This window comes from Anolis sagrei, chromosome 3, assembly GCF_037176765.1.
Source record: "Anolis sagrei isolate rAnoSag1 chromosome 3, rAnoSag1.mat, whole genome shotgun sequence".
Lineage (NCBI taxonomy): Eukaryota > Metazoa > Chordata > Lepidosauria > Squamata > Dactyloidae > Anolis > Anolis sagrei.
In genome coordinates, this window is record NC_090023.1 from 213,112,917 (window position 1) to 213,136,450 (window position 23,534).

Genomic DNA, 23,534 nt, shown 5'->3' on the forward strand with positions numbered 1-23,534 from the left:
CCGAAGTGTCTAGGACTGTGTGATGTATCGGCGAATAACGCATGCAGATCCCAGTAAGGTGGCCTTCTGCAGCTGGCAGGTGGTAATTTTGTCAGCGCCGATTGTGTTTAAGTGCAGGTCAAGGTCTTTAGGCACTGCACCCAGTGTGCCGATCACCACTGGGACAACCATTACTTGGTTGTGCTAGAGTCTTTGTAGTTCAATCTTTAAATCCTCATATCGTGTCAGCTTTTCCAGTTGTTTATTATTCCATTATTATTATTATTATTATTATTATTATTTAAATATAATAGACTTATGCCCTTTAGAGTCTTTAGTCACTGCCTGCAATTACAGTGTAGGATTAATCCAGTTTAACTACCTTGGCCCAATGCTATGGAATCCTGGGATTTGTAGTTTGGTGAGGCAGCAGCCCATATTGGGAGAGAAAGTAGAAGATCAAGGAAAACTGCAACCCTCGGAATTCCATAGCATTCAGTTATGGCAGTTGAAATGGTGGTGTCAAACTGTATTGATTCCCCAGCGTAGAGACTCACAGTGTGCCTCCTTGAAAGTTTCTAGGCAGAAGCAAAGGAAGCCAAAAAAGAAGGACAAGGCGTTTCTCTGGGTCTTGCCACCTTAAGGCCGTCCTGGGACTCAACAGAAAGTTCAGCGCAAGGGGTGTGTTTTCTTTCTTTTCTTTTTTTTTAAGTGGGCTGGATCTCCAGGAAATGAGTAAGCTCGAAAGTCGAATTAGTAAAGCTCGCCTTTTCAGAGGAAACAGGCGTGGAGGATGCTAGAGGAAAGCAGAAGGCAACGGGGACCCCGCCTTGAGCCGCCTAACCACCCGGACCAACAAAAGCCAGGCATTTGGGCCAGAAGAAGCTGGGCGCTGTAGGTATCTCTATCCCCTTCTTCGGCTGCTTTTGCGCCTTTCTTTTGTGTCTCCAAACGAAGCAGCCACGATGGACCGGGAAAGGGGGGGGGGGGGGATCTACACTGTAAAATTAAGGCAGCTTAACACTCTTTAATTGCTATATTTCTGCATACGGGATGCGAGAGGTTCTTCCTCCCAAGGTTCTTCCTTGGGATTCAAGGGGGGGGGGGGTCTTAGTTGGGATTCACAACATCCTCTTCTCAAGAGTCACTTAAACAAGAGAGAAGTTCAGTTTTGGTTTTGCTTTGTCTGTGCCTCGCGTATTCATGCTTTCTCAGCAAAAGTTACTTGTGTTGTCTCCTCTTTCGAACAACACACAAAATGATGGTGACCATCGCTTTTGGAATTAGTTGAGGAAGTTCAGGGGAAGCAGCGGAAGAGGAAGCACTTCAAGCAAACCTTCTCTCCAAATCTGTATCTTTTCCTCAGAGAAGAGACAGGATACATTTTACTTGCTGGGTGTTGGAGCATTTCCCCTCCTGTAATTGGTGGCATTCTCAGACCTAACGGGCTGCTCTAAGACGTGCAGAATTAATGCAGTTGGACTTTGCTTCAACTGCCTTAGCTCTCCTATGCTATGGGATCCTGGGAGTTGTAGTTTGTTGAGGCTCCAGCACTCGTTTTGCTTATGTTTGTTGTTATATCATGATATTGCAGGGATTGAACTTTCATGTACTTGTATACACTCATTGAGTCAAATAATTCCAAGGACAGGATAGGTTTGCTGTTGCACTCAATTCAAATGAGTCAACAATTAAGACTTCAGTTCTCTACATCCTTATTTGGGAGGAAAGCCTCGTGTCCAGTACAGCATGACTTTAAAAGTAAGCAATGCATCCATACTATTCCAGTGTTTCAAAACAACATAGAATCATAGAGTTGGAAGAGACCTCGTGGGTTATCCAGTCCAACCTTCTGCCAAGAATCAGGAAAATCACATTCAAAGCACTCCTGACAGATGGCCATCCAGCCTCTGTTTAAAAGCGTCCAAAGAAGGAGACTTCACCATACTCCGGGGCAGAGAGTTCCACTGCTGAACAGCTCTCACAGTCAGGAAGTTCTTCCTTATGTTCTGGTGGAATCTCCTTTCCTGTAGTTTGAAGCCATTGTTCCACGTCTTAGTCTCCAGGGCAGCAGAAAACAAGCCTGCTCCCTCCTCCCTATGAATTCCCGTCATATATTTATACTTGGTCATCACGTCTCCTCTCAGCCTTCTGCAGGCTAGACATGCCCAGCTCTTTAAGCCACTCCTCATAGGGCTTGTTTTCATAATTTTAGTCCCCCTTCTCTGGACACATACTATCTTGTCAACATCTCCCTTCAATTGCAGTGCCCAGAATTGGCCACAGTATTCCAAGGCAGAATAGAAAATGTCAATGAAAATGAAAAGCTCCAAAGTTTGAAACCTTGGAGAATAACATACCTTTGCCTGAAAATGACAAGATAACAATCAGTCTCTATGGGCTATTTGTCTCTATGGCAAAAGAGTTGTTGAAAGGGATCACCATCAGAAAGTCTCTGTCCCTGTTTTTCACACCTTGCATCTAAACAGTAGGATTTTGTTAAAAGGCCTCCATCAATAATCTTCACACAGATGAAGGACATGTAAAATTCTGTACTTACATGCAAGACCCATTAGTTTCTGTTTAATTTCATTTTAAATAGTTATGCCTGGGATGACAATTCTGAAATCCAACTTTATGGCTCTTTTAAGTAAAGGGATTTTTGATTTTGTTCGCTGGAAAGGACTGCCCTCAAAGAGCAAATTATAGAATTATCCTTGAAATGATGTAGGATGTGTGTAGCCCCATCTGCTATCTAAACTAATCCGTTCAGCCTATATTCATGTCAAACCACAAAGATATTCATTAGGTATGCACTATAAGGTTTTGATCCATGAAAAACTCACCTACAATCCTGTGCTCATTTATTTGAACTTATTAACATTCAGATTAATTACAGCCATTGGACTGGAATACACATTTAATTCTAATCCTTTAGGTAATCTATTGCTATTTCCCATTAGCTGGGATGACTTAAAATGTGATTAGATAAAGTCATTAAAACTGAAGCAGTCAATGGCTATTAGTCTGTGTCCTTTGCAGATATGGCTATACATTGATATCTTTGCTAACAGAGATACATATAAGCTGTATATTATTTCAATTGACAGCAGGCCATCTTAACCACATATCTCCCAGGAATGAATACACACTATCTTTCTTCATCCTGGAATCATTATTTGTCAAGCAAGAATCAAAAACATAAAACAATCCCTTATGGCACAGTTAGTGTGTTGGCTGCAGTGTGTTGTGTGAAATAAGCAATAAAGTATATATTAAATAATACATAAATGAATACATTTAATGAGATGTGTCATGTCCTCATACATTTTGTTCTTACAATGTATGTATGATGTGTTGTTGAAGGCTTTCATGGCCAGCATCACTGGGTTGCTGTGAGTTTTCCAGTTTGTCTGGTCATGTTCCAGAAGCATTCTCTCCTGATGTTTTTCCCACATTTTTGGCAGGCATCCTCAGAGGTTGTGAGGTCTGTTGGAAACTGGGCAACTGAGGTTTATATATCTCTGAATGGCCAGATTGGGACAAAGAACTCTTGTTTGTTTGAGGCAAGTGTGAATGTTGCAGTTGGCCATCTTGATTAGCATTGAATGGCTTTGCAGCTTCAAAGCATGGCTGCCCCCTGCCTGGAGGCATCCTTTGTTGGGAGGTGTTAGTTGGCCACGTTTGCTTCCTGTCTGGAATTCCTGTCTTTTTTTTTTAGTGTTGCTCTTTATTTACTGTCCTGATTTTGGGGTTTTAAAATACTGGCAGCCAGTTTTTGTTCATTTTCATGGTTTCCCCCTTTTTGCTGAAATTGTCCACACGCTTGTGGATTTCAGTGGCTTCTCTGTGTAGTCTGACATGGTGGTTGTTAGAGTGGTCCAGCATTTCTGTGTAATCAGATAATATGCCGTGTCCAGGTTGGTTTATCAGGTGCTCTGCTATGGCTGACTTATCTGGTTGAATTAGTTTGCAGTGCCTTTCATGTTCCTTTATTCATGTTTGGATGCTGCATTTGGTAGTCCCTATATAAACTTTGCCACAGCAGCATGGTATATTGTAGGCTCCTGCAGAGGTAAGAGGATTCCTCTTCAGATTTTGTTTCAGCAAAGAACAAGAAGAGGAGATTGTCCTGCAGTGCTAGATGGCATACAGTTGCTTCTCTTGTCCACACCAAAAGGGATAGAGTAATTGCGGTGACCAAGTTCTTCAGAGAGGCATGTCTTAGTGTTTTGTATGCCAACACCAACGCTTCCTCCTTTTCTCCACTTTCAAATGAATTTTCTTTATCTAAATAAAACTGTCAGATTATGCAAAAGCATCAGCAGAGCTTCACTTTGATAGAAGTTGGAGTGTGATACTCTGAGACAAAGCATCTGGTTCCATGGCAAAAAGATTTCATCAAAACTTCAGTAAAGTGATTGGGAATGGTAGGTATTAACAGTAATCTGAAAATAGACAACCTTGTGTAGGATAATAGACTCGGTGTGGAGGATTTTGTCAAATCCAGTCAAAACAAGGCATTTCTATAATGCCACACCTGAGAGATCTTTGAGTATGTGTCGTCATGCCTACTTTATCTGATTGATGATCCTTTATCATAGCAAAATCAGTTCTGAGTCTATATCAGGTTGTTTTGTATTTGTTCTGATGTATACAACCAAGAGTTCACAACCTATGAAGGAAACATTGATTTGGACCACTGAACCATGTTTTGCTGGCTCTGAGAACCTTTATGCAGGTCGCACTGCATGAAGCAAAAGTGTGATTACACACAACACTGGAATGGAATGTGTCTTAGGTTAAAATGCATGTCAACAGCTTGAACTTGATACCCTGAATCTCTGACTTCAGAAGTGATAGGAATATAAATGCAACTTGTTAGAAAGCTATAATGGGAAACATCTCATGCCTTGGTTGTAGGCTACTCACTGGTATTTGGCCCTTTGACATCCATGGAACCAGTATTCTTTGAAGCATCTTGTCTGGTTGTCAAAGTAAAAAAGAGATTTGTAGGGTTTTTAGAATATGCGATTGTTATCTCTAACAAGTGAAACCATATTTGTTTATCTAGAGATACCAAACAGCAGAGGTTTCTTGTATATTTTCATTTACAAGCAGGCAGTGAGATGTAATATACCACGTGAAATGAACATATCCTCACTTTTTTCTTATAATGACATTTGTTAAAATAAATGTTTCAATTCTGTGTCCTGTATTAAAAGATCTCGGGGCAAGGGATAGGCACCAAAACAACTTAAAACAGTATATAACTTACAGTTTAAAGCATATATGTAAATACCTCAAAAAATCTAGGCCAGGACTTCTACATCATTTGATATGAAAATGTTTATAACAAAATCTTGACAGGTTTGCTTTTATTAGTGGAAAAGGGTTTGAGGGTGCTTAGCCATTATGCACTATGCTCCAGTTGTTTCCTTGAGCTGAACTCCTCTTTGGGTCACAGGCAAGGTTATGATGGTGCTACTTGATGCTGCTATATTTGAAAGACAGCCCCACTACATCCATAGAAACGTACTTCCAAATGTGCTAAAGTTTTAATGCTGGGTGTATTCCGACTGACCATCGGTTAGACGGTGTTCTGTGAACAAAGAGTTCTCCATTGTTTAAAACTGTCTCTTCCATTTCTTTAGTTTCTACTGAACAATAGTCAAGACTCTCCCTGATCTGTTCCTGATAGAGCTTGTCAAAGAGCTAGATAAGCAGATCAAATATCTGCGGTTACATACCTGGAAATATTTGCTTTTAGCTTTTTTGTCTGCATAGTAGAAGTTCAACAGGAGATGATTCCTATAAAATAGAAGTCATCTGTGTGTTTTCTCCAGTTGATCACCTATTAAAGAGGGAAATTGGGATAGGACAGTTTATCTTTCCCCAGAGCACTCCCTTTGGTTAAAATTGAAGCTATTATAGATCTCCCATGTCTCGGGGAGTTTAACCTGCACAGGAAAAGTGCCATAAGGTTTTCTTAGCCTTTTGACTGATATCCTTGCCCTTTGGAAAAACTCACAGGGAGAATATGTTGATTTGGCTTCCAAGCAACCTCCTTTCCTCTGAGTCTTTTCCTCAACTTTGGCCATCTGGAGAGACAAACTTCGCTTACCTGTGCAGCTTTAAATAATTAGGAAGGCTGATCTTCCATCATACTGAGTAATCAGGACAATTCGCACCATAGTAAATGTGAGGCAACTGGAATTATTGAAGCCTGGACTTGAAACAGATTTTCAATTACCCATAGTACTAACACCAGTACAGTCAGATCCTTAAAAGGCAGGCAACACTCCATTTGGAGATTTGAAGCAGTGGTCAGTGATAGGATATACGTAATGAGGAATGTTATCAGTGCAGTCTTCAATTAGCTTATGACTGTCACAAAAACATTGCAGTTGGTGCTGCTACCTTGGAAGCATCCTAACAGAAGTATTAGCAGTTGAAGTTGGAAGGAGCTGATAGCTTTGATGAAGACTGGATCACATTTTGTGCTTTATGCAAAACTTGCCTTTAAAGTTGTGTGTGAGAGAGAAAGTGCACATCACAATCTGCAATACTCACTCTTGAGTTTCTTTGGGGACCCATCCAGAAAGTTTTACAAATGGTCTAAAATTAGAAAACACCCTTCAAAATGTTCCCAAAAGAATTTTAACCCCACAAACTTTTAAGTAAAGACTTGCCAATATGCTTTTATTACCTCCAGAAATACCATGGGAAGTGTTATTGCTGATAGGCTAGCATGCTGTAAGTGACTTACAGGCATGTGTAGTCCTTTTTGGATGATTTGTGAAGGGATGTTTTCTTGTCCTTATACACCTTCCAAACTCTTCCCACATCTGGCAGCTACCCAGTCCCAAAGAGATGAGCTGCTGCTACTTCTTACCACAAAGCATTAGTGGAAGAGAGGAGGTAATTCAAACCATGAAGATCTAACTAAGCAGAAGGAAAAGGCAAGTTTGCTCCATTTGAGAATGAACCCGACTTTCTCTTCTCACTTCCATCCAGTTGAGTCTAACAGTTTCTCTCTGGTCTGGATTACCTTGCACCCTTCTCTACCAGCAAGGAAGAGCAGTAGGGTCCCCTTCCAGGCATGACATCTGCAGGATGGCAGAAGGATATAGAACTGCTACACACATGTAGGCCATGATGTGTTACTTCCAAGTCCTGGCTTTTGTGTATTACTGTCAGATATCTTCATCAAGTGAAACATATGCCTGGCATAAATCAAAGAAAGAAGTAGGTGAGCATCCCTTTCAATGAACACTCACTCTTGGAGTGTGCAAGAGTGTGTGTTTAAAACAAAGTTACAAAGTTTCTGTTCAGCTACATATTTTCCAGTTTAGGTTTTCAAAAGCTGTTCTAGAAGGTAGATATTCCAGTTTTAGGAGCTCTAGGTAAGGAGTTGGCCAAGTTTGGGTGTGGAATCGGTAGAGAAACCACTGTATTAGGATGCCAAGCCCAGAAGCTGCCAGCTCAGCTGTATAAGCTAAACTCTTTGCCCACATTTCTTTTAGCAGTGGAGCAGGATGTCACGCAAATAGGAAAGAATGGAGCATCATGCAGAGAGCAAAAAATACATCATAAAAGTCCACCTGGTTTGAGAATTGGTGTGCAGTATGAAATTAGTTGAACTGATGGGAATATCCATATTTGAGTGTGCTGTGCTCATGTGTGTCACCTTTCTGACATAAATGTTGCAATTCAAATGACAGTAACTTAATTGAGATCTAAGTACTGTATTAATCAATTTTGGAATATAATTAGAGGTGAAGATCGTTGTTGCTTTGCTGCAAAATTTCCCGTTAGTCTACGAGATCCCTTCACATACTGATGTAGGCTACCATGATTATGTCTTTGAAGTCTACCAGTTCTTCATTTAAATAGCTTTTCCAGTGTCACTTTATAAAAGTTTATGTAAAGGATTTACTGACAGATACATCTTAGGTCATGATCAAGCTGTTAGTATTGAATTCTTTGTAGTGTGTCAACAGACATCCGCCTTCTCTATCTAAAGTGGGATTTATCTTCCTTTGGACTTTACAAGTATCAGTATTGCTTTGAAAGTTCCATTTTCTTGGTGGATAATTCTTATATACATTATCTTAATTAGATGTATAAAGATAGTAGTACCATTGTTGGGCCAGAGGTGGGCATTTGTAGAAAAAGACATCTTAGAGATCAATTATTGCAGGAAGTGTACTATTTGAATTATTATTCTCAAGAGTTATGTACAGTTCGTAGGCTCCACACCTGACTATGTGGGAAAAGACAAAGTGTTCATCTTTAGTGATATTCCATACTGTTGGGGAATCTGAGCTGTTAGGTTGGGGTGATTCCACCATAAATATAGCAGAGTACCAGAAGTAAACTTACATGTGGTGAGCTGGGATAGGCTTCCATTCCATAGGATGGTTTAGGATTGCAGAGTCAGAACTTTAGGTTCAAAAATATTTATTGAAGTAAAAGAAATAACATTCTTCATATAAAAGGTCTTGGAGCTAACTAGCTTACTAAATCGAATCTTCTAAAGGGGGTAAAAGGTAAAAACTCCATGCAGCTACATTTTGCCTAGAGAGAAGCAAAATGCATCCTTACTGGAAGGAAGAAGAAGCAGAAGAGACTGAGAAATGGTAGAGAGACCCAGGGCAATAAAACTTTTAAAAGGAGTTCCCCCACATAATTCCATTACTACATCATCAAAGGTGGAGGAGACAGTGGCTGGCAATGAAGAGGAAAGGCATAGCTCTTTATGGAAAACATGCATAGGAATTCTGGGGGAAGGAATCCCTCCCCCTGGCCTTGTCTCTAGCCTAGCTACTCAATGAGGTCTGTAAACTTGATGACACAAGAAACTTGTGCAGTCCAGGGATGAAACCCAACACATACAAAGAGCAGAAAATTGTAGCAGACAAGCCCAGTGGCCCTGGCTTTATAATAGTGTAAGATGGCATTCAGTCTGGTGGTTCATCTGACATGAAATGCCTATCCTATCTCTTCTGTCTGATACTAATACCTCAGGGATGCCAAAGACATGCCAAACATGTTCAGAAACAGCCAACCATTGAATATAGTATCTCATGTGCCAAATGCACCAATGGACAAAGACTCTAATCTATGAATATATGAGTGTCCTTGTGTGCAAGCTCCTTCGTGCTAAAAGGTTGGGATATATGTACTGAAATCAGTATAGCAGATCTGCATATTTAAAAAGTGATATGTTCTAGGACTCTTGATCTAATACTATTTTTCTTACTTGAAATGAAAAATGAAAGCATCTCAGATGCTAGAAACCATGCAGGAAGACATATTGTCAGAAGAGGAAACTTAATCACAAAGAGGATTGTCAGGAGGTTGCCCTGGATTGTAACACCAGGATGAAGTCAATTATTCCATGTCAAAATTGGAAGCAGGCATTGTTAATGATAAGAGGTGGATATTAGGAGAAGAGGTAGAGGAAAAGAAAACTTCAAAAGAAAGAACCATTATGAACTAGACAACTCATAATATGCCCTTTCCCTCTGAGCAGTCAGCCCTCAAAGACAGCTGAAACCAAAATAAGGAAGGCCTTCCTTGCTATATCTAGTGAATCTTTCTTGGAAAGATTCTCATGCATGAAGAATCAAAGTGTTGTCTTTACAAAGAGTAGTTTGATATTTCTTTAATTGTGTGCTTCTGATTCCACATCCTTGATTGATTTACATTAATTCTATACATATTCTGCAATTAATCATGTGGATCATCATCTTTTTGTACTGAAATATTGAGGGTGGCAAGATGGACTAAAGGGGCTCATAATAAATATGTAACTGAACAAATGTTTCAATAGTGTAACTGGGTTAGATCCAGGAATGAAATGATATGGTTTCAAATAGTTTGCCTCACTGACCAGAAGGGTGGTGGTGGGCGGGACGGGACTAATAAAGCCTGGCAGCAATCCTATAATAATAGTCTGATAGGCTGCTAGTGTACACCGGCTGTCCAGCTCAGTTTTCCACTTCAGTATCCAGATTTGTAGTTATACTGAAATGCTATCAAAATTTTCTGTATGAAAATGTACGGTCTGTTGGTGCTCTGTCATCAAATTTGTTCCATTGCCAATAAGAACAGATCTGGACAGCAGAAGGAGGGCATGTCAAAACTGTAAAGCTTGCATTAACAACAAAAGTCATTAGCGACCAAAAAATCCCCAACCTAGGACTTCTTTCCACAGGCAATTTTTAGAGCGCGTCAAAAAGCCATTTTTGTGAGATAAAGAGATAAAATGAACTTTACTTTCTTTTTAAGTGCTTGTAATTGAAAAGCAAGCATTGTTCAAAACATCCCTCAAGCAAAACAAGCAAACATAAAATCAGCATGTTATTAGTCATGGAGGTTTGAAGTTGCCTGTGCTAAACCAAAACTTCCCTTTGAAGGCAGTTTAGAATTAAGATATTAGATTTTTGAGCATAATGTTAGCAAAATATTTCAGTGTATAATTTTAGTTAGGTTTTGTAAGATATTTTTAAACAGATTTAATACTGTTTCAGGACTATGTAGAGCCTATTGTTTTCTGACAGAGCAAATATTTGACCCTCCATTGGATTCCCTGCCATTTAATTTTTGATAAAGTCTGGTAACTTTGACTTGTATACAGGAAACTCATTTGCGTTTCCATGAAGATAGTGTATTTAGTGGCTGAGAGGGCAGTCATTCCCAAAGGTCCCTAGGCTGCCTGGCGGAAAGAATGTCCGTTGTTAGTCATGGGACTGAACCCTTTGGCACTGAGCAATCAGAGCAGGATGTCCCTTTCTATTATTTATGAGATAGGAAAGCACTTTGAGACATGTGACTAAGCAATGGCTTTTTCTTTTGGGGTTTCTACAGAGCTAGTCTAGGATAGCCCTCTTCATCTCCCATGTACCTACGATCCTCCCTATGAACCTGAACTATTGATGTAGAAGGTAAAAATAAGGAAGGTCACTTCTATTCCTAATTATTGTAATTTATGGCAGTGGGGTATGTTTTATTGTTCTTATCATGTACCCCTTCATATAGAAGACAGCAATCTGAGTCTCTGTCTATGAAAGCTCTTCGCACAATAGTTGCAGTTGGTACACCTGTCATTTAGCTATGGTTTCACTTGGATTTTAGATTCAAGTACAACTCCTTGGATAGTTCTACAGAAATACGTCCACAGCCTCATTGAAAGAAATGGGAAAATATTTGAAACATCCTTTAACACCCCCCCCCCCCCAATATTTCTTGAATGTCAAGAAACTCTGAGGTTCTAATCAAGGTTCTAATCGGGGGGGGGGGGGGGAGGTTACATCAACACAAAATGTATGTATGCTTGTTTTGCATAGAAGACAGCATTTTCTCCTTAGAAAATAACATTTCTGCACCAAAATACCATTTTCTGTGCAGAAAATTCTGCAGCCATGTTCCTGCAAGAAATCCCCCACCTTCTGAAATGACATGGGAGCATAGGGTGCACATTTTTGATGTGAAAATGCAATATGCCCCCTTATGCAAGGATTTGATAGGCACTGTTTCACTTATTCACAAATTTAAATGTTTGTGGGCCTCTCTAGGTCCACTAGTGCAATTCTATGGTATACTTCCGGCCCAAGTATAGTCAAAATAGAGGTTTTGCTATTATCCACGGTTTTAAGTGTCTTGTCATGTATCTCTTAGTGGATATTGGGATCAATTTGTACTGCTTAATTTGAGGCCAGATCTCTCCCCCCCCCCCCACTTTTTTTTTTTTTTTTTTGCAGGCATGTGTCTGCACTGTTTTTCTTTTGTGAAAATGTTGCTCCTCCCAAAATGATCAGCTTCCATTGATTATGTTGTAGATTTTGTGGGCATAACAAAAAACTGAAGGAATAATAATCATCATCATCCTTATTTATACCCCGCGACCATCTTCCCAATGGGGAATTGAATGCTTCTGTAAGGTGTTCTTCACTCCCTCCACCATCATCCACATTTTGTAATTAGCAGCAAAAGGAAAGTAGTGGAACCACTGAATAACAGAAGCCAGGCAAACATTCCCTGAGGGCCTAGGCTTAAAGCTATTCTTCTCCCTCTTTTTGTTCCTTTTCAATATACAGCACAAAATTTTATTACATATTCAAAGTGTGATGTGCTGGTGACGCCTTGCTCTAACTGATGCTCTTAACCACTTGGCATGCAAGGACATGGGTGGGAAATAATTTATTAATATTAATCAAGTTTTTTGTGTTTGTCAGGGCTGGGATTATGGGTGTAACACATCTAATCTCCCACATTCAAGAAGGACAACCACACCTTTTACCTCGGAGCGGAATGCTGATGGAGCATTAAGGCAACAGCATCTCATAAAGGGAAAAACGCTCTGAGGCATATTTCATTAGGTTCTCAACATACAAGTTTCCCTGTGGTTTTTTTTTTTTGTCTGTTGTTGCTGTGGTACATTAAGTCAGTTACTGTTACGTATTTAATTTAATCCCTTTACATTCAGATATAAGAAAATCGAATGAATCTTTGATAAGTTGGGTAGTTAACATTTGTGCTTCATGGATGGTGGATCATGCCCACAATTGGATCTTTATGCATATTGAATATAGACCTATTGTCAAGAAAAAAAATGGTATACTATATCATGTTTCCTAAGAAAGCTTTTGATTTCAGTAGGCAGATTGGATATAGAAAACAAACGTGTGATGCCTGCAACAAAATGCTTTGTTGTGAAGCATTTTTGTTCAGGTAGCTAGGCACCCAGTGCCATCTTTCAAGATGCTCCATTCTTCTTTCTCTCCTTACTTTTCTTCCTGCAGACATGCATATATATATATATATATATATATATATATATATATATATATACACACACACACACACACACATACAGCATGGCTTGCTGTCAAGTATTTTCTCTGCTTACTGTCATGTCAAAGGGGCTTTTAGTTATATTTTCAAGATCAAAGTCAATTGCTGGCACACTGCCATGCTATATTTGAATCTCAAAACAAACACTCTTCTATAAAAAAATACAGCACCAAGAAAAGGAAATGATGTAATTTCCTGAAGACTGAAGGCACTCACTTGCAATGTTGTTCCTGACTTATTTTTAAATAAGTTCAGCAGGCTTGAGCCTTGGAGAAAGGTTATTTTTATTCACGTTAAATATGATATACTTAATTGCATCTGGATTCCTTGTACTTGAAATATAAACTAATAAACGGTGATCTGCCTTAGACCATTTATAATCACTTTTTTTCTGACAAAAAGAGGAATCGCTGTCTTGGCTTTTCCATTTACGGACAAAGTTTGGTGAAGCACAGTAAGACCTGAGAGGTACATTACATGAAGACTGTGGTGCTTAAATGTTGCATCAGGACCCTTTAATATGTTGGTGCTTGCCAGCAAGACAGAATTCAACAAGCTTATTTGTGGATTACAATCCTTCAGTGAACGTAGCCAGTCTATGCTGGCAAAATTTGGGAAGGGTGATAATAAAAAGGTAGCTTTTTCAAGTATAGAATGGAATTAGAGCCCAAATGCATGGATGCATTTGGGTTCCTAGATCATAAAAGAAAATACCTTGGCACTGCAAAGTTATCTCTGCCATAAAAGACTATGAGGTAATTGCGTCAGGTAGCAAGTCCTGGGTGGTGGTAGGTTCAGAAATTCCTCATCCCTTCCTCCTGAGGCCTATGCTGTTCTCCACTGGCAGAGATCAAAGCTCTCTATGCCATCTGGTTTCTTCTGCATTTGAACTGGCATGCTTCCTTTCACCTTGGTGCCTAATACTGAAGTAAAATCAAACTTCCAGACTGGTTGCCTTTTGTCCACAGCATTGGTATGAAGTCAGGAGAGCATTTTATTTTGAGTGCGATTTCAGTGTAATAGCTTTGCTGTTCATAACCTTCTAATGTTTTGGACTATACTCCGCCAACATTTGAATGGTTATGCTTGATAATAATACACTTCTTTACTTGCTCAGTGCATGCAATATCCTTACACAAATCCATGCACCTGCTTCTGTCTCCCTCCTGTGTTTCACACAAGTGTCATGAATATTTTTAAAACCTATTGCTAGCTGGCTTCATCCTTTTCTACTATACATTCTTGATATGGTCTTAGCATGTGACCTTCATTCCTTCCTACTCTGCTACACAAGAAAATTTTTGTGTAATACTTTTAATTTTGTTCCTCCACCCAACCTCTCTAATAATGCTTAAATACGACTGCATTTAATCATATGAATTTTATTTTGCCCTACTTCATTGTCATTACCCCCTTCTCGTTACAATCAAACACAGAATAGTGGTCCCTGGGCAAAATCCCTGGTTGGTGTACTTGTTGCATACCAGGTACTTGTAGGGCTATGTTTCAGAGGAATGATCTGTCAAAACTACCTCTTGAATACCCCTTGCCTAAGAAAACCCTCTGAAATTCATGAGCTTGCAATAAATCAAAAAGCACCTTGAAGGCACATGCCCAAATAGGTTGTTAGACACCATGTAATTCACTCAATCTCTTGATTTATCAAGAGGAGCACAGCTTCGGGATCCCTGTAACCAGTATATCTGGTTTTGCCGCCTATTCAACAGTGCAAAAGCAAGTGTCTCTAGCTTTGCAGGGCTATTGTTCATGGGTGATGGGCAGATTTTGAAATAACAGTGTGACACCACGCGGATGTTCTCAGCAGAAATCTGGAGCATAAAAGGGGACTTGTCAGAATGGGTGGTAGTTTTTTTTTAATTTGATGGTTTATATTTTGTCTATATTTTATACCAGTGGAACTTTATAAAAATGCAAACTCGGTGGAAGGCAAGGGGTAAACCACATCTGAACACATTCTTTGAGAAAGATCCCATGATAGAGATACCGTAAGTCTGAAATGACTTGAAGACACACAAAGATAACGAAGATAAAGGGGTGTTTGGGAGTAGTAGTCCTTACACCTGGAGGTAATCAGAGGTGCTTATTTGACAGAACCCTCCCAAAAGAACTATGAATACAGTATTACATGGCAGCAGAAGTGCCAGTGATGCAGATGATCTGAAAGATTCCCCACCATTTTCCCCTCTCTGGGCTTCTAACTTTGCAGAACTGCTGGTACAAGGCCATTGGAAAATAGAAGGTTGTCACCATCTCATAACTACTAGCAATGATTGTGGCTTTACCTGTTTTTAACCATCACCTATGAGAGAAAGTAGTATATCTCACTATAGAAAACGCAGCCATGGTCCACTGTATATTCTGTCACGAGGGCACACCATTTCTTGCTATCACACTGCTGTATGGAAAGTTTTACATATGGATTGTCTGAATTATTAAATGAGCAAAGTGGTTTTGTTTATTGTACTGGACTTGGACAAATGAGATTTGTCTACATCTATATGGTGGCCACAATATATAAGATGTGTAGGTAATGTGTGAGAAGAATTAAAGGAGCTTTTAATGGCCGGCGGGATGGTGCCCACCGCCGCAACGGTCCTTGCCCGGTAAGTCAGGCAAGGCATTTCTGATTTTAAAACCACAAAATCACGAAAAAGTTGAAGGAAGAAGAAGCCCCCTGCAAACAGCATGGCTGGCGGGAGGGCGCCCACTGCCGCAATGGCCCTTGCCTAGTAAGTCAGGCAAGGCATTTTTGATTTTAAAACCACAAAATGTATAATATCTATATAAATAAAAATGTAATGTTCGTTTGTGGGATTAACATAACTCATTAACCACTAGATGAATTGACACCAAATTTGGACACCAGACACCTAACATCCCCATGTATGTCCTTCACTCAAAAAAAAATTAATTTTGTCATTTGCAAGTTGTAGTTGCTGGGATTTGTAGTTCACCAACAATCAAAGAGCATTCTGAACCCCACCAATGATGGAATTGAACCAAACTTGGCACACAGTTCTCCCACGACTAACAGAAAATACTGGAAGGGTTTGGTGGGCAATGTCCTTTGATTTTGGAGTTGTAGTTCACCTACATCCAGATAGCACTGTGGACTCAAACAATGATGGATGTGGACCAAACTCTACACAAATACACAATATGCCCAAATATGAACACTGGTGGAGTTTGGGGTAAAAAGAATCTTGACATTTGGGAGTTGTAGTTGCTGGGATTTGTAGTTCACCTACAATCAAAGCGCATTCTGAACCCCACCAATGATAGAATTGGGCCAAACCTCCCACACAGAACCCCCATGACCACTAGAGTGGGCCACAGCAATGCGTGGCAGGGGACGGCTAGTATATATTAAAATATTAATTCTAACACTAAAAGAATATTATAAATAATAAAAAATACGATTTACAGTAAAATAGTATTGTAAATACTGTATGTGTGTGTCCCTACTTCGCGGATTTTCACTTATCGCAGGTGGTTTTGGAACGTAACACCCGCGATAAGTGAAGGAACACTATTCTTTAAATTCCTGCAAAGTTTTGCAGCAAAGCAACAACAATGTTCACTTCAAATTATATTCCAAAAGTGATTAATACTTAGATCTCCACTAATTTACTGTCATTTAAATTGCAGCATTTATGTCAGAAAGGTGACACACATGAGCCCAGCATACAATCAAATATGGACATGCCCATCAGTTCAACTAATTTCATAATACTGCACCCCAGTTCTCAAATAAGGTGGAACTGCACCAGTTCCAGATCCATTTGTCTGGCTTGCCCGCCCATATTTTTAGAGCAGTTGCTTTGATGTTAGTTTTTTTGAGGGTGGGGTTTAGGAAAACCATTCCTAGTTTGTGTCAGCCATTTTGTTTGCCCTTTTTCCTGCGGAGAAAGAAGCCGTTTGTGTCAGTTAGTTGGCCACGCCCCTTTGCCTGAGGTAAAGGAGCCATTTTAGATCATAGACCACCAGGGAATCCTTGAGGCAGGACATGTCTTCAGTTGGTCCCAGAGATTCAGGCTTGGACAAGCCATTTCAAGTCAATACTTCACAACCAGTTATATTACCTGCAACCAGTTACTTCAGACCAGTTACCTACTACAACTAGTACTTCAACCAGTTAGTTAAACAACTGGTTAACACCTTGGGCACTGGGCGCCTCAGAGGCCTTTATACCAGAGACTGAGAGCAAGGAACACTGTCATTATTCTCCTCAGAAACATCCATGTCTGGCAGCTTCAGAATCATTAAGTTACCTCTCAAGTTTTAAGTATGAACTTTGTTGTGGGGAAATCAAGCTAGTGTCTGGGTGGAATTAGACCAATGATCTGTTAATAAATTGTTACCTTTTCCTCAAAGCAACGGCATGGACGTTAATTCTGTGCGGTCCCTTTTTTCAAAAGAAGACAATCTAGCATCTCCCTAGCTGACAGAAAGTTAAGACACATTAATACCAAAAAGACCTTAAAAGCAGCTTGGGTGCAACAGCACAAGGCCAGTATGGCATTCTCCCACATTATGCACTGCTTTGACAAAATAGAGGGGCCCTTAAAATGTTTCATTTGTTGCAGAAATACTTATTTTGATGCAGTTGTCTTCTGGAATTTACCAGCAGGTAAGAGTAGATTCAGTCTGCAGTCTTGGTCATCCTTGTGTCCAAAACATTCATTTTTAATTTGCACATGTATGAACCACTACGAATAGAACTGTCATACCGATGTAAACACTAGTTGACACATTGAGCTGTCAGGGCTGTAAAAAGACAGGGCTATAAAAATCTTGTTTATTCAAGCACATCTTTATTTTTACAAAAATGCTATTTATTATGTTTGGTACCAACTATAAAGATTTTTACATGCTTTTCCTGAGTTTCATTCATTTTTTATTTCACTGCTTAAAAAAAAACCTGTGTACTTGTAGCCAGTATTATGTTCTTATATATTTATTTCTGTCTCTTAGAGCTGCAGTTTCTTCTGTTTAGGAAAGTGGTTGTCTCAGTCTTATTTTGGAATGTGAGCACACTGTAATGACATTGCAGGAGCCTCCAAATGAAGATTTGTTATGCTAGTGCTCTGTTTTATTCATAGAGTTTTACTGAGGTTTTACACTATGTCCTTTCTTCCTGATAACGCCTTTTTTCTACTGTTTCTTTTATATTTTCCTTTCCCTCCCTCTCACTTGCACATATACATATCATATATTGCTAGATGATCAACTTGTAGTATTTATTGCTTGTGGGGCATCCAAAATATAGTTTGTGAGCATTCAAAACATATATCCATCTAAGTTTATTGCTTATCTGAAACATAAATAATAGTTCTGACTCTCTCTCTCTCAAGCAAGGTAATCAAATTTGCAAGGCAGAAGCTGAACAAAAGCCAGCCTCAAGGCACCTACACATGTACATAGTTCTATAAAAGACACCGAGTAAGCTTAGTTTTCTTTATAAAACATGAGGCCTTACATTTATTTCAGTCAAGAGAAGGGTGACAAAATGATCAAAGACTTAGGGCACTAGGTATCTTTAGAGAAAAGAAGGTTGAGAAGGAATGTAATAGCCATGTTTAAATACTTTAAAGAATGTCACATTGAGGAGGGGAGAAGTTTATTTTCTGCTGCTCTGGACACTAGGATACTGCTCAATTTATTCAAATTGCAAGAAAGGGGATGCTACTTAAACATTAATAATAACTTTCTGATGATAAGAGTGTTCAGCAATGGAATATGCTGCCTTGGAGCATGGTGAAGTCTCCTTTCTGTAGATTTAAGTAGAGGCTGGTTAGGCATCTATTAGGAGTGTTTTTATTGTGTTTTCCTGCATGGCAGAGGGTTGGAGTGGATGGCCGCTTTCTATGATTTATTTTAAAATACTTGTGCATAATCAAACATATGCTGTAATGGAGAACAGAGAGCAAGATTGTGAACACTTAATATGTGGATTAATAGATCATGCCAGGAAAAGGATACTCTGTTCTAACAGTCCAACAATCAATTAAGGCAAAACTGTAATGCAGGTATTAATAAAGAAGCAAATGGGTGTTATGCTCTCTACTAGACGGAAATCAATTTTCCCTCAATTTCCAGTAGCTTGCTGTCATAGAATATACAGATCCTTATACAAATTGTTGTTGGGAAGAGATAACTGCTTCCTATCTCTGAAAGCTGAGATATTTCAAGAATTAGAAAATATTCCTTTTGCCATGCCAAGAATGCACTTCATTGCCTTGTGTAGATGTACATATATATAAAAAATTGATCATTTCTCTACCTCTTTCTCACAGGAAAGATCTTTGCAATGGCAGCAGGAATCTTCCGGGTATGTCTGGTGGTTATCACAGCTATTGTCAACCATCCACTGCTGTTCCCAAAGGACAATGTGACTGTCCTTGAAAACACAGATGAAGTCATTCAGAAGATGAAAGAGCGGGAAGAGAACCTAAGGATGGAGCAACTTAAACTGGAGCAGGAGTTTGCAATGCAGGAAGCATTGGCAAAGTCTTCAGAACAGGCAACAGAGTCAGAAAAGCCTTATGATCATGATCCTCTTCCTTGGAACCTTTGGACTGCTTTGTCAATGGTAGTTTTCCTTCTGATTGAGTTCTGGAGGCAAGACTATCAGGAAGCAAACAGACCAGATTATGCCAATGAAGAAGATGAACTTAATGTCCTTGGGAAAGCAGTCAAGGGAGCCATCTTGCCAGACAAGGTCACTTTGGCCAATTTTTATGAGAGATGCCTCCAGACTGTAACCAGTGATATTGCCAGGAACCGAGAGCTTGTGGAAGGCTTTGCAGATGATCTTTTAGAAGCTTTGAGGAGTGTGTGTAACCGGGATGCTGACATGGAAGTGGAGGAATCCATAGGGATTGGGAGCATGTATGAAAACTGGAGGGCTCACAAACCTTTAGCATGTGATTTCATTGTGCCCTTTACTCCACCAGCACCATATTGTTTCCAGTATGAGACCTGGTGTTCAGAAGAAACGGTTGCACCTGACAAACAAGGCTGTGGTATGATAAAGATCAGTTGGGCAGATGAAAATTCAACAGGCTGCATATGTGACAAGACAAAACTGGGGGAAGACTTGCTATGCCTCCTTCACAGCAAAATTAATCTACTGAAGCAGAATAATCATGTAGAGGATCTCCTTTGCTACAAAGACACCCGATACCTTGATGCTAACCAGGTCATGGCATGGTTCCAGGTTGCACTTACCAAGGCTTGGAATAAAATTTCCCACAAGTATGAGTTCAATCTCACTTTTAATCACATGGATGTACCTGGTGCTCTAAAAATCAGGTTCAGGTCTGGAAAAACCATTGTTTTTAACCTTTCCCCTGTGGTGCAGTATGCTGATTCTGATGTCTATTTCATATCCCAGTTCCAAAGCGATAACATAGAGGAACCCACTAGTAGCATTCACTGGTTCCTCACATTTGCAGTATGTGAGAAGAGATACATTCAGTTTGTTTCTAAAACTCTGCCTGCCAATTCTTGCCATCTTAGCTGTCTCCAGATTCTCTCCTTCCTTCATGGAAAACAGTGCAGTCTGACAGGACCAAGTGGCCTTACAAACTATCACTTGAAAACGGTCATGCTGCATTTACTACAGATCCATCCCAGAATGAACTGGGCCTCTGAATTCCTGAATGACAGACTACAAGACATGCTCAAATATTTGGAGAAAAGCCTGCAAGAAAAGAGGCTTTACCACTTTTTCATTGGAAATAAAAATTTACCAGAGGAGTTGGGTATCCCTGTGGGACTCCAAAGGGCAGAACCTCTGAACCTCTTCCGTCCCTTTGTCCTGCAGCGAACTGTTTATAGAAAAACGATGGACACATTTCATGAGATGCTGAAGAACACAGCAGCTTTAATAAATGAGTATACCATGCATGTTCCCAATGGACGGGGAATTGCACTAAATAAGGATCTTCTGTAACTATATATGTGAAAGCTACTGTTGGGGCAGAGATTTCCACAGGGGACAAATATATGCATGCTTTGAGCTTTACAAAAGAGACCAAAGATTTGATAGAAGGGATACACTTCTCTCATTTTCTCCCAGTGTGGCTGCCTGGTATTTATGCAGCTTTTAATGTTTCTAATTACTGTAGATAATTTTGTTGTAAATAATATAAGCAAGAAAGAAGAGTGTAATTTATAAATATATTTGTATTCGAATTTGTAATTTGAAATGCCTGTCTTTCGTTTTGATTTAAGTGCAAAGCGTGACAATTCTGCAGTAAAGAACACCAGTCTATTTTGCATTAGCTTTGGATGTAATTAACAAGCTTTTCATAATGTTTTTTGAATCAATTTACAAAGTACAGGGGTGAATATCTCATTTCATCAATCTTCAAACCGTTGTTTCCCATAAGGGCTGTGAGCCCTTGTGTGTGTGTGTGTGTGTGTGTATCCATTATGAAATGCTTATTAATTATATCCCAAGCTAATGTAAGAATAGATTTCAAAAATGCCAGTTCAGCGAAACTCCTACACTTGGCTCACTATCGCAACCTGAACAGATCTACTTAGAAGTATGTCCCGTTGATTTCAGTTGCACTTAACCCCAAGAAAGTGGGTTAAACGTTTCCAAATGTTTCCTGTCTTTCCTTCACTTTCTGCCTCCAAAAGAGAAGAGGAAAGGGCAGGGAGGGGCTCCCCATGCCTGATCTAAATACAACAAAGTGATCCTTTTGATAGGATTTTGATCAGATCTATTAAGATTCTTACGCCTCTACATTTCATAAAACCTTTCAAGAAAGCTAACCAATTCAAAATATATGTATTTTTAAATATTCTGAGTATTTGATTTAAAAAGTGTAAGTATAGAATTTTGAAGAAAAAAGTATTGTATCAATTCCAACCCCACTTGGTAGGTTGGCTAATTACACATCTCACTGGAAACAACTTACTCACATACTTCTAGTCCATCATGTGTCTCCAATATCTCTACTATATATAAGTATTTTTTTCACTCTGTTAAAAAAAAAGCATGTCTGCTTGTTATCTGATACACCTGTGTAAGTGTCTTCAGGTTCCCTGTTGGCTTATGACAACCCTATTAATTTCATAGAGGTTTCTTAGTGTTTTTTGCCAGTTCCTTCCTCAAATGTAACCAACACTGCCTGATATTCATTGGCGGTTTCCTACCTGTGTACTTACTCTCTTTAGCTTCTAAGATCAGAGAGGATCTGGTGCCTTTAAGGAGAATGTTGAGCAAGCTTGATCTCCTGCAGAAAGTAGTGCCGAAATCTTGTCAGATCAGATGTAGCGTGGTCCTTTTGAGCCACACCAAATACGTAAATCTGTCATTAGAGAAAATGTTTATTTTATCATGTAAGAATCTTACGGAGAAGGTGGAAGAAACAGTTAAAACCTTTCTCTGTTTGTTTTAAAGACTAAGGCTCTGGAAAATTGGTATCACAAAAATGTCTGGAAGTCCAAAGAGGCTATAAAAATGGTGTGAGACACCTCACTGGAATACCTTTCTCCTTCTAGCATTCTTTTTTGTAGGCAGCTTTTGCACATTAAAAATTTAATGTATCTTCCACTCATGTCAACGTTGCTATATAATTGACTTCTTGTAAAATACTGGCTCCAGTCAATAGGCCTATTAAACAACCCATTGCGACTTCAGTTATTTTATTTTAAGTAATTACATGGTTGAAGTGGAAAATACCTATCTTCTTTCCCAGTCAGCACTATTTCTCATTTTGTTGCAGTCTTGAAACAAAATCTCTCAGAGGAGAAACAAATCCAAATGTTTATGGTGTAAAACTTTTCAAGTTTTGGATTTTCAAGCACCACTTTCACAAGAGTTGTTATGTCTACCTAAGGTATTGTCAAGCACCCTGGAGGGGCTTTGTTAAACTGCAATTTCAGTAGTAAATAAGATTTTGGACCACTCCCTAAAATATCATTTCAGCACATAGTGAGATAATACCAGAGATTCTTAGGCATCTGTTCAAAGGAAATCTCACAGTAAAAGAGACTGGGCTAAATTCATGGGAAATACACAAAAATGTGCAATGCAGGTTTAAAGGTTAAAGATTCTAAATACACTTGTTCCTACATATTTTCTGAGTAAGCCAGAAGCGGTATTCATCTTCAGGCCTAAACATATAGAGCAACATTTCTCAATCTAGGGGTTGGGACCCCTCGGGGGGGGGGGGGTGTCAACAGTATTTTCTGTTGGTCATGGGGGTTCAGTTTAGCCCAATTCTATCATTGGTGGGGGTCAGAATGCTCTGAGTGTAGGTGAACTATAAAAACCAGCAACTACAACTCCCAAATGTTAAGTCTATTTTCCCTAAACACCTCCAGTGTTCACATTTGGGCATATTGCGTATTCCTGCCAATTTTGGTCAAGATCCATCATTGCTTAAGTCCACAGTGCTCTCTGGATGTAGGTGATCTACAACTCCAAAACTCAAGGTCAGAACCCACCAAACCTTTCCAGTATTTTATGTTGATCATGGGAGTTCTGTGTGCCAAGTTTGGTTCAATTCCATCATTGGTGGAATTCAGAATGCTCTTTGATTGTAGGTGAACTATAAATCCCAGCAACTACAACTCCCAAACAGCAAACTAAATTCGCCCCCCCCCCCCCAACCCCACTAGTATTCAAATTTGGGTATATCAGGTATTTGTGC

General features: G+C 39.5%; 1 protein-coding gene across 2 annotated transcripts; it reads left to right on the forward strand.

The window, feature by feature from the left end:
* Window positions 1–606: 606 nt before the first annotated feature.
* On the forward strand, window positions 607–22,518 carry ITPRIP (inositol 1,4,5-trisphosphate receptor interacting protein). 2 transcript variants are annotated; one of them, XM_060768350.2, is made up of 2 exons: window positions 607–877; window positions 19,158–22,518. In XM_060768350.2, the coding sequence occupies exon 2, from the start codon at window positions 19,172–19,174 to the stop codon at window positions 20,816–20,818; it is 1,647 nt and encodes a 548-aa protein (XP_060624333.2). In that variant the 5' UTR covers window positions 607–877; window positions 19,158–19,171; the 3' UTR covers window positions 20,819–22,518. The 2 variants fall into 2 exon arrangements, with proteins under 2 accessions (XP_060624333.2, XP_060624332.2); XM_060768349.2 differs by having other exon boundaries at window positions 607–873.
* The last annotated feature ends 1,016 nt before the right edge of the window (window positions 22,519–23,534 follow it).

What these genes read in the sequence shown, in the direction of transcription:
- ITPRIP (XM_060768350.2), top strand. Translation starts at nt 19,172, where the DNA reads ATGGCAGCAGGAATCTTCCGGGTATGTCTGGTGGTTATCACAGCTATT.